Raw genomic sequence first — 10,483 nt, forward strand, 5'->3', positions numbered from 1 at the left:
TCTTGTTTTGACACAACTGTGTCATGGTGCACTGAAGACATTTTTGAGTGCACTCCACTTCTGGCCATAGGGGCCTTGTTTACATGGAGGTGCAGGACTTGATATTGAAGTATACAATGAGCCCATGGTAAATAAAAATGAGACAGGGACAGAAAAAACAGCCAGGAGAACTGCCTTGAGCTCAGAGGGTTAAACAATGACTTGTAGTCTCTCTTTAGAATTATACAATACAATTTCTGTGACTTAAAACATGTTGGAGTTGTTTATCTACGGTCTGATAATTTCTACGAATCAGTATAATTTTGGCCGCCAGAAAACCTGCACTGAAATATGAAAACATATTCGTAAACTGATGTACCAAGATTGTCCTGGTGACACAACAGTGCTCTTAATAAATTGTGGCTTTTCGGATTTTCACATGCTACATCCATTCATGATGTCCATTTAACAAAAGATTATCTAAACACTAGGGCTGGACCCGAATATCCGAATATTTGTTCGCTATGGCGATATCTGGATATTAATTTTGGTATCCGAATACCCCCCCGTCGGACGTTACGGGGCGGAACGAATATTCGGATATTCGTCTTTAATAGGGCCCGAATATTCGGAGGCTAGAAACCACTATTCGGGCCAGCCCTACTAAACACAAACAGAGAGCAGGGACAATAATTTGACGACTGTTTTTGTTTTTTGAAGGAGGCAGAGGTCCAACTGGTGAAACACCTTCCTGACATCCTCACACTCCAGAGGGATCTGGTCAAAAAGTTTCAAAACATCGCTGAGCTTACTTATGGCACCATTGCAGAATTTCTTCGCAGTCAGAAAGCAGGTATCAAAACTGTCCACACCAGCAGTTCTCAGCTTTTTCAATTGCATGACTCACACACACACACACACACACACACACACACACACACACACACACACACACACACACACACACACACACACACACACACACAAATTCCATGTAACCCCTAATTACCTCTTTCTCGGAAATGTCGTAGTAAAATAGCTGGCAACAGGCAGTCTAAAGACCTGCCTGCCAGGAGGTGAGTTGTTTTAACCTGTAAGGAGACAATGATTGAGTATTCCTAAAAGAGGGAAAATCTCCTTCACACATGACACCCATTGATGTTAACACCTATGTCTTGTGTTCTGATCTGTTGTGGACATCTGTACACTTGGGATCAAATGTTTGGCTTCTTCATGTGTGCAGTTTCGCTGAAAGCCTGGTATGAAAAATACATCAGGATCTTCATGAAAACCTGGAATAAACTTAGAGGATCGCTGGCAACCAACGGTAACTAAAAACACTACATGCAACCCTCTCTTAACACTGGCCTGTTCATTTTCATCTTACATGACTTAAATGTTGTTCAGGTGAGGTCAAGATTCCAGGTGAGTTCTGCCAGAAGGACCTAGACCTCAACAGTGACTTCAAGGTTCTGTTACCACGGCGACAAGGGCCTGGCCTGTGCTCTACAGCCCTCGTCAGCTACCTAATTGCACTGCACAATGACCTTGTCTACTGTGTAGACAAGCACACTGGAGAGGAGACCAGGTGGGGGCGCTCATGCCACATTTTTCTCACTTGCACTTAACTGTAAAAAGAGTGTGTGTTTGTGAAGTTCTTCCACAAATGCATACTTCACATTATATAGGATGATATGACAGTACAAGGATTGAAAGAAAGCATTTTAATGTCAAAATAAAAGCTGGAGAGAGCATTCTAGTAGCTATACACTCATAATTCAGAGGTGTTCTCTCTTGGCTGAACTGCTCGTTTATCCTTCCCACAGTTACAAAGTGAGCCCTGCAGATCTGACTGACCTCCACGTCATTCGTTATGAGCTGGAGAGGGACTTGATGCCCCTCATTCTGTCAAACACCCAGTATAGCATCGAGAGGGGCCAGGAGACCCTTCATGAGTACGACTTGCCCAAGATCCAGCGACAGATCATCTCCCGCTTCCTGCTGGGCAAACCTCTCATCACTCTCAATGTGAGCAAATGAAAAGTGGAAGCACAGCTGCTTTGCCCCCCAAAAAGCTTCAAAATTGTTCAAAGGCAGTTTCCTTCATGTCCATGTCTCTTTACCCACAGGGAATTCCAACTCTAGTGAGAAGACAGGATCGCAACTATGAGATTATCCTGAAGGATGTGAAAACAAAAGTCAGTCAGGTAAGTTGTGATATACATGAGGTAGCAACCGGAACCATAATTAACTCATCACACATTACGGATATCCTCTCATGAGTGTCCATATTTTATCTGTGTGCCACCAGGAGCCTCTTCAGACCCTCACACTCTTTGCCATGGCTGGAGAGCTGCACTCCTACAGTGAGGTGTGTGAAGCCTTGTCTACACTGGAAGTGGCCCTTGGTTTCCTTGCCATGACTGGGGGAGAGCCTCATATGCAGTTGTCCTGCTACCTGGCGGAGGTGCTGCAGATGGGAAACCAGATGGCTCAGCATATCCTCAAGGTCGGCCTATCTCAGGCACTCGTTATTTTATTCTGCTGCAAGTTCTCTCACTTCCATAGAACAGCCAGTCTGGACCGTCTGGTTACTTTATACTGAAAGAAATTGAAAACTTTGTCTCAAAGAGTTACTGTATTTCGCTTTAAATTATAAACTTAAAAGGTTCTTGTCTTGTTTATGTGCTAGACATGATGTATAACTTGGTATTCTCCTTGTTTTGCTCACAGGCCTTGAGCATGTGTTGTCTAAAGCATTGCGTAGCACTGTGGCAGCTGCTGACTTCACTCAAATCAGAAAGTATGCTGCGGCTCAAGAGGGTAAGGCACAGTACAATGCCAGCAGTATACAGGTGGTGCAAAAAGCATTAGCATTACTATTCAGAGAAGTAATGATTTTTGCTGACCTAATGAATATTATTTTGCCTCTTCCATGTATTTTCTGTGATCATCAGGATCCATTTCTGGACGTTTCAGAGAAGTACAAACAGGCTCTGGGTGAGGATGAGCACAGGCTGCTGACAGGTTTCTTCTCCAAGAGCAGTGCTGACACTTTCATGTTGGAGATGCATGAGTTTCTGGTGCTGGTCCTCAACAAGCCCAATGCCCCGGAAACATACAGGCCTGACTGGGGGTAAAGCAGATATTTATTATATTCTTTGATTTTGCACACCCTTTTACAGATCTAAGTCTTGAAATGAGATAAATTGCAAAAAAGATTCTCAGATCTTCGAAAGTAGAACAATTATTTGGAAATTAGGGATGCCTAGGATGAATGCTTTATTGATTCATTGTCCTAAATTGTTTAACTGAATAAAACATAACGGATAAGGCAGAAGATAAAGGAGATGTGGGAAAATGCATTGTAGATTAGTTGGAGTACATGGTTGTTCTACCACGTGGAGCCTCTTACTTCTGAATACTGTAATAGTCCTGCTTTGCCATAGCATTAGTAGTACAGAATGCTATGGCTGCATCTCACTGTCGTACTGCCATAGGGGGGAACAATGCTCTGACTTGTTTAGATTTCTTTTAATCATTCACACTTGTCTTGTGAGGTCCTAAGCGAACAATGCAGCTTTTGTGCTGACTTAAAATTATGACAGGTGGAACTGTTGTGGTTGAATATTTGCATGCAGGAAGAGGAGCACTGTGATTAAAATAGATAATCCAAAAAAAAAAAAAGCAGGGCTAGCTTCCTTTGCAATCCTTGGCAAAACATTCAGTGTGGGAGATTGTTGCCTTGGAGGTTGTTTTCATTGCTTCCCGTAGCCAAGAAAACAGTAACATGCAGGTAGAAGAAAACAAATCTAAAGTTGCCTGAAATTACTGGCCAGTGGCAGACTAAAGAACGACCATGAGAAAGTGTTCTGTTACACCTAATGCCCACTGGCCAGTGTTCTCATGTTGTTGGTGAGCTGGAGTGTGATAAGATAAGCACCTCTGTGGCCAATGGAGTGATTTCTGGCATGTGACTGCATTCAGAACAGCTGTTGAGGCATCAGAATGGTGTCCAGAGAGTCTACTTTGTGTTATTGGTTATTTGATTATTGATTGCTGAGGCTGCAATTAAGAAAATAATGAAAAGGGAACTGTGGCTGAAGAGTGGAGAAGTAAACTTTTTAAATCTTTATGCTTTAAAGTGATAGTGTTAATATTTGGAGTATAGATATCTGTTTGCACTTTAAACCGCATCAGTGGATTTGATAGGTTGCACTCAGCAAACCTGAAGTTAAATTCTGTCGCTGTGGCTCAGTATTAATGAAAGTTAGTTGTCCAGGCAAAGTCATAGAGAAAATGTTGCTTTGTAAATATTCATCTCCTCTGATTGAATGAAGCTGATACGCTATGCATCAGGAGAAGTGCTACATTAGGTAGCTTACCTGTTTAATTTTAAATGTATATGCTGTCAATGTTTGTATTACTGTAATAATGTCTGATCTCTTCTAAAGTACCTGATTTGTGTCTTAAAGCTTGAAGGACACACTGGTGTCTTACATGGAACGCAAAGACATGGACATTCCCCCTGATGTGGAGGAACTCTTTCCAGAGGAGATCTGTCTGTCCCATTATGTCGAAGCCTGGAAGTTCATCGTCATCTTCAAGCAGGAGCGTACTCAGAGACAGTGAAGACAAGATGAAAGGGTTATGCACGTTTACTTTGTCTGCCTTCCTTGTTATCGTTACATCCTTTGATGAAGTTTACAACTTGAGCTGACAGTATTGATACATCATATATTACATATATTTATGCAGAGAATATGTGCCTTTTTAGAAGCACTAATGTTGAGTTTCACTGTGCCACAGAATGTGTACAGTTCACATTTATAGCTTATCTCTATGAAAAGGTGAACTTTGAGAATTTTTCTGATGATCTCTTCTTGTTTTGTATTACTTTCTATAATCCCAATAATCAACATGTACAATGTTTCTGTACAGTTGAATACTTTTTGCTTGCACTTTACTTCTTCACTAATGGGAATTTGAAAAAAAAAATCTGAATTCACTCAGGTACAAAATGTGCAGAAAATCAGCAGAGTTGAAATCAACGGGGCCATGTACTTTTAGTGAGGATGTGTGTTTTCACTTGAATCAGACCATTCAATTCATTTTTGGCACTATTTAGACGTCTTACGCTGTTGTGTCATATGTAAAAGTTGTATTTGCCTTTTCGATTTGCTGTCTTACATTCCATTTTTTCCATTTCATTTTCTTTGACGTTTTTGTATTTGTGCTTAGTAATAGACACTGCTTCCAATAAAACCTGTGAGCCCTTAAACATGTTTGCTTCATGCACACTAAGATACTAATCTCTTAACAAACAACATGAAACTACTTTGTGCTATACAGTGGCTATTTGTTATATTGGATTAATTCCGTCATACATTTTTTAACCAAAGAAGACTAATATATGGAAGGCCCTATCTGCTTTGCCATGGTAACTGTTTATTTTGCACATAATAGGCATTCCAGCCAATTAAAAGAGCATCATATGAACAAGTTAAAGTAATAACTTAATTTTCACAGGAGGGGGTCTTTCAAAAAAAAAAAAACAACTGGCCTATACCCTACTTCTCCCTCAGGTATTTATTATTTTTAACTTTAAACTGCAACATTTTCTAGCAGAAATGCCTGCTGATATTGGAATAATCCACTCACACAGGAACCAGTTGTCACTAAAACAGCTGCCTACCAAAGAAATACTTGAGTACATTTGGTTAGTATTGCACTTGAACCTGTGTAATTATTGATGTGTTGTTATTTGAGTGTTGCACAGAAAATTTTCAACAACCCTAATACTGTAGGTCGTAAGTTAATTACTCCTTATTTACACGTTACATCACTGCCAAAAGCCAACACATGCTATACAGAGGCAGTGTTCAGGAAATGTCTGCCTGCCAAAGGTTTCGTGACTCTTTGACCCTCTGTTGGTGGGAGCGCAATGTGTTTCTGATCAGGCTGATGGAAATGATAAAGACAAGACAGCCACAAGAATGCCGCTGGACAGCTCCTTGATTCAATTTCCTCTATGCCAAAGTAGTGTTTAGCATAACAATGACAAATGGAAGCATTTGCCTACGAAAGTAAACCATGCCAGCGACCACCCCCTGGGAGTCTGCAGTCAGTAAATGATATCCATCCATGGGGATAGCTATACACTTTTCCACTCAAATAACATGTACTTTACTTCATCTCAGTGCTGTAATGATCACTCACTGTCCGCTAGCAGATTTCAACAAGAAAGGGCGATGCTGACACCCTGGGCTATCAAGCTGTGTCCTTGCTGCTCATTAGCAAACTCAAAATATGGAAGTACTATACATGGGCTCAGTAAATACACCCACAAATGGGTCACAGGCATGATTTGTGCAACTCAGTCATTGAAAACAAGCTTCACTGAGCAAGTTCAATCAGTTTCACTTCCACTTCTGTAGGCTTCAAAGCCACCATGCCAGTGGTACAAAGGGAAGGAAACAAAGAGGCCAAATTATTGTCCCTGCTCTCTGTTTGTTTTGTTGTCATTGTTTCTTGATGAGGAGGAATTTGGGGCAAAATTACTGTGCATCATGGTTGATGGATATTTGGGATCAGGTCATGAGCCTTTTTATGAGAAGGTTATTATAATTAACAAAGCTGGACTGGGCAGTGCCAGGGTGTTTTCAGAACTCTCAGTACTGTCTTAATACAATATAGGAGTTTTCAGCAAACATTTTAAGAAGATTTATTTGATTTCTAAAGCCTGGAAGAAAGATGGGTCTTTAGGGAACATGCTGTTTCCAAATAAATAGCTGTGCTGGATCATTAATGTAATTATTGTTTTAGTCTGATTTGTCCATTTTGGGCCTTTTTTTCAGAGACCAATTGAAAACAGGTATTAAAGAAAATGATTTGAAAATTTGCCCACTCTTTATTATCTGGTTTTGTTTTAGATCACATTTAAACCACATTTTTCTGATGTAATCCCACGCTTTTTTTCCACTCGGCTGTTATCCTGTGAATTGTACATGCAAATTCCACTAAAATACAATGTGTAAAACATTATATCTAAATCAATAGTTTGCTTCAATTTTCCCCTTCATATCTGACTGAATCTTGTGTATCTCTTAACCCATCAGAGATGACCTTTAAACTTCACAATCCATTTAAAATGATCTGAAGTTTGGCTTGAAGTCGCGACTGTGCCTTGATCCGTGGAGGAGCTTCAGACTTAACACTTTGCAAAACAGCATCAGATATTCATCAAGTTTACACCTTGGAGATACAATATCATTCACAAGTTTCAACGTCAGACAGGCGCTCAAAGTCGTAAGGGAACTAAGATTTTAATGACTGTGGTATGAAATCAGGGCCCAGAAATTCCCCCGAGACCTCAGAAAGCACACCAACAGGCTACTGTATTTTCTATGGGGCGTTATGCTTTACTGGCAGTCAAGGGCGAAATGTTTTCTTTAAATTAGCCCTTCAGGGTTCTGCTGTTATTGCATTATTATCAAATTAGTGTATTTTAATTACTACGTCATATGACATGTATGCGCCACCAGGTCACGATGGGGTGAAAGCAGAGTCCAAACGTGTTCAAACTCTCAGATTGCCCAGCCTGCTGTGCAATGTTGAGATGAAGAACAGAAAGAGGGGATAAACTCAGTGAGCACATCTGTGAATTATATTAGCTAATTGTGTGCACTTCTCCTTGCACTCAACACTTGGGTTGTCCTCCAAGCACAAGGAAGAAATTAAGAGCACTGCTGCCATGTTGTTCTATTAAATACGTGAAGAGAAAATACAATTTCTAGTTAAGTGGGAACATACCACATGGGACTATGAGAGGCACAGCGTTCTCGGATTTTAATTTTTTCCCATGTACATGGGCAAGTTTCTCAGCAGCACCACAATCGAGGACAGGAGACAATCAACAACACTGCAGAGAATATTTAAGTCAGATTTTCATGTACCTACAATGTATGTCCATTCAAAAAGTATTTTTTGGTTGTCAATTCTGAGCTTCCCTTTTCCTATCTATGTTTACCTCCCAGATTAATGACTTTCCTTGGTTGCAATGTCTTTTCTGCACCGTACTGAGTCCCCTGCAGAAATCACCTTTGGCAGAGAAATCTTAACTTTACCTTCTTCATTACTGCAGCTTGAATTTCAATACAAAACTGTCTGCTACAGGCCGCCAGCTCAGCCTTTGCGTTCCATAATAATAATACCACATATTGAATCAGATTGTTATGGTAAGATGAGAGGCTGTTTGAGAAGCCCAGAAATATGTCTAGTATTTCCCAAATAATAAGAAGAAGCAAAGATAGTGTTATGTGTCAGGCACTGAGTTACATTTCAGTGTTGGAAACTTCTGAAAGATGCTGCATGAATGTATAGACATGGGATATAAGCCAGAATTCCATATCTGTGCATTTAGTTTGAATGGAAACAAAGTAGAGTGTTTTCTCAAGGCTCAGGGACTGGTGCAGATTTTTATTATTGCTAGGATACCATAGCAGTTATCCATATGCCACAAAAGTTAGTCTTGTATGCCACTGCAAATAGTGCTTAGAGCAATCTTTCCAAAAATATAAACCAATTTCTCAGCTTGGCTTTATTCCATATCACACAAGGAAGTGGAAGACATTCCTGGAGGGGAAGTCAACCAAAAAGAGTGCTACTTTTCACACTGTCTGTCTTAAAATAAAGCAACTAGCTTCTTGTTTTGCTGACCTCGAAATTTTGTATGTTTCTACCTTGCTGCCATGACTTATAAAATCACTTCAGCATGTAACATTACTTGTATAGTCAGAGCACTTTTGACCACACTAAAACCAAATCGATGAATAAGTTAAGATAGGATGAAGGAAGATTTGGATTAACTGTTTCTTGAACTTCTTGGATAATTTATACTAATGCTGATCAACATGGCAGTATGGTGTAGTTGTTGTTATTGACCCAGCCTCATTAAAAAGAAACAATTAATTAATATCCTCCTATTGTTGTTTTGTTTTTTACATCCTAAAAGAGACAGTTTTTAAAATTCATCTACCCTCTTTGTGATTGAAATTGCTTATAAATCCAGACTTACAGTTACATCCAAAGCTTAACTGGCGTGTCACCTACTGTTTCAATCTGTCACACTGTTTGCTGAGCTCAGACAGCTGCTTGTCTTTCCACAGCTCATCAGCAGATCCTCAGTTTGCTAGTTTCCCAGCAGAACCTATATGAACAATGAACACTTCACATGAGCACCACACTCCACATAGATGGCTGGGTTATAGGTGGTGTTTAGAGCCACCTACTTTTGTAACCTTTGGCAAAGATGTCTAAATTTGACTGAAGAAGACATGGAGACCTTTCAGATTCCTACCAGGCCTCACCCTCTTTGTTTCTCCCCCCAGACTGTGTATTTGTCCCGAAAGCCCGACTCTGCTTTTCTGCTCAGTGATGGATAACTGTTCTTTAAAAAGACTGAAGTGCTTGCCATCATTATACTTTCAGGGTTTAGTTATAAATGTCACTAAGCTGTTATTATGTAAGGTTTCCAGAAATCTGACAGTGTGGAGTTTTCATTCTTGGAGGGGCATGGATTGTGTTGCATAAATCAAACAACAGAGTATCCATTTACATCAAGGCTGAGAAATGCCTGGAGCTTTTACAACAGAAAACTCTCATTTGAAAGAGAGAAAACAGTTGCTGCCTGGCACACCACAGAGAGTGTTATATAATACAATTAAATACTATTCTCTTTCTCCCTCTCTCTTCTTTGTTTCATTGCCTTTATTGCTCTCTCTCACACTCTTCACTCTTCTTTCTAGCTTTCTTGCATCTCCATTCATTCATTCTCTTTTCTATGATGTGCTTTGTTATCTGACGGCCTTTGGCTGTGAATAGATAATGACTGTGCAAGAGTTTTTGTTTACCATGGATACAACAGGATTAGAGTGATTACTACTGGTGCCAGTGTTGTCACAAGCCCAGGAAGCATTTCCCAGTGTATGGAGGTGATGACAGTTATCCTGTACAAGATTAGAGCAGTTGGATTATGGGTTATTTTTCTCGCCCTGGTGATGAGAGACTTGAAGAAAAGACTCAATGTCACAATGCCAAGACCCTGAGGAACAGGGCTATCCTAAGTGAAAGTAATCCCTAGCCCCTGTATTTGTTGTGAACATTGACTTGTTTGCTCTTCTGAGCTGTGTTAGCTTGATGTAGTCCACCTATATCTGTAGAAACTACGTCACTTTCTACCTTGACCTTTTATATTGGTATTCCATGATGCCTGGCCCAGTGGTGGCCTAAGAGAGAGATGGTTCTTGGGCCTCGAATTAAACTCTCATGTGGTCAGGGCCCAAGCTGGTGTTCAGTTTCACAGTGCCTCTCTTCTTGGCCCCAGCACAAATACACAACACCCTCTCCAATTGCACTTGATAATATTTATCCTCAGTTACACAGATATGGATTCTTGAGTGGAATACAGTGGCAGCAGACAAAGCAGAGTGACCTTGAGCCCACA

The 10,483-nt window shown here is 40.4% G+C and overlaps 1 protein-coding gene across 2 annotated transcripts in view; it reads left to right on the forward strand.

Annotated features, from left to right (window-relative positions):
• Positions 1 to 5,260, forward strand: part of rnf213a (ring finger protein 213a) — a 52,996-nt gene extending 47,736 nt beyond the window's left edge. For both annotated transcript variants that reach the window (XM_022216710.2, XM_051941088.1), the window contains exons 59-67: positions 700 to 832; positions 1,223 to 1,306; positions 1,387 to 1,567; positions 1,806 to 2,007; positions 2,109 to 2,186; positions 2,291 to 2,488; positions 2,713 to 2,802; positions 2,937 to 3,115; positions 4,455 to 5,260. In XM_022216710.2, the coding sequence (XP_022072402.1) occupies positions 700 to 832; positions 1,223 to 1,306; positions 1,387 to 1,567; positions 1,806 to 2,007; positions 2,109 to 2,186; positions 2,291 to 2,488; positions 2,713 to 2,802; positions 2,937 to 3,115; positions 4,455 to 4,611 (1,302 nt within the window). In that variant the 3' untranslated portion in view covers positions 4,612 to 5,260. The remainder of the gene's footprint in view (positions 1 to 699; positions 833 to 1,222; positions 1,307 to 1,386; positions 1,568 to 1,805; positions 2,008 to 2,108; positions 2,187 to 2,290; positions 2,489 to 2,712; positions 2,803 to 2,936; positions 3,116 to 4,454) is intronic.
• Positions 5,261 to 10,483: the final 5,223 nt, after the last annotated feature.

The sequence above is a fragment of the Acanthochromis polyacanthus genome, chromosome 21 (assembly GCF_021347895.1).
Source record: "Acanthochromis polyacanthus isolate Apoly-LR-REF ecotype Palm Island chromosome 21, KAUST_Apoly_ChrSc, whole genome shotgun sequence".
In the NCBI taxonomy this organism is placed as follows: Eukaryota; Metazoa; Chordata; class Actinopteri; family Pomacentridae; genus Acanthochromis; species Acanthochromis polyacanthus.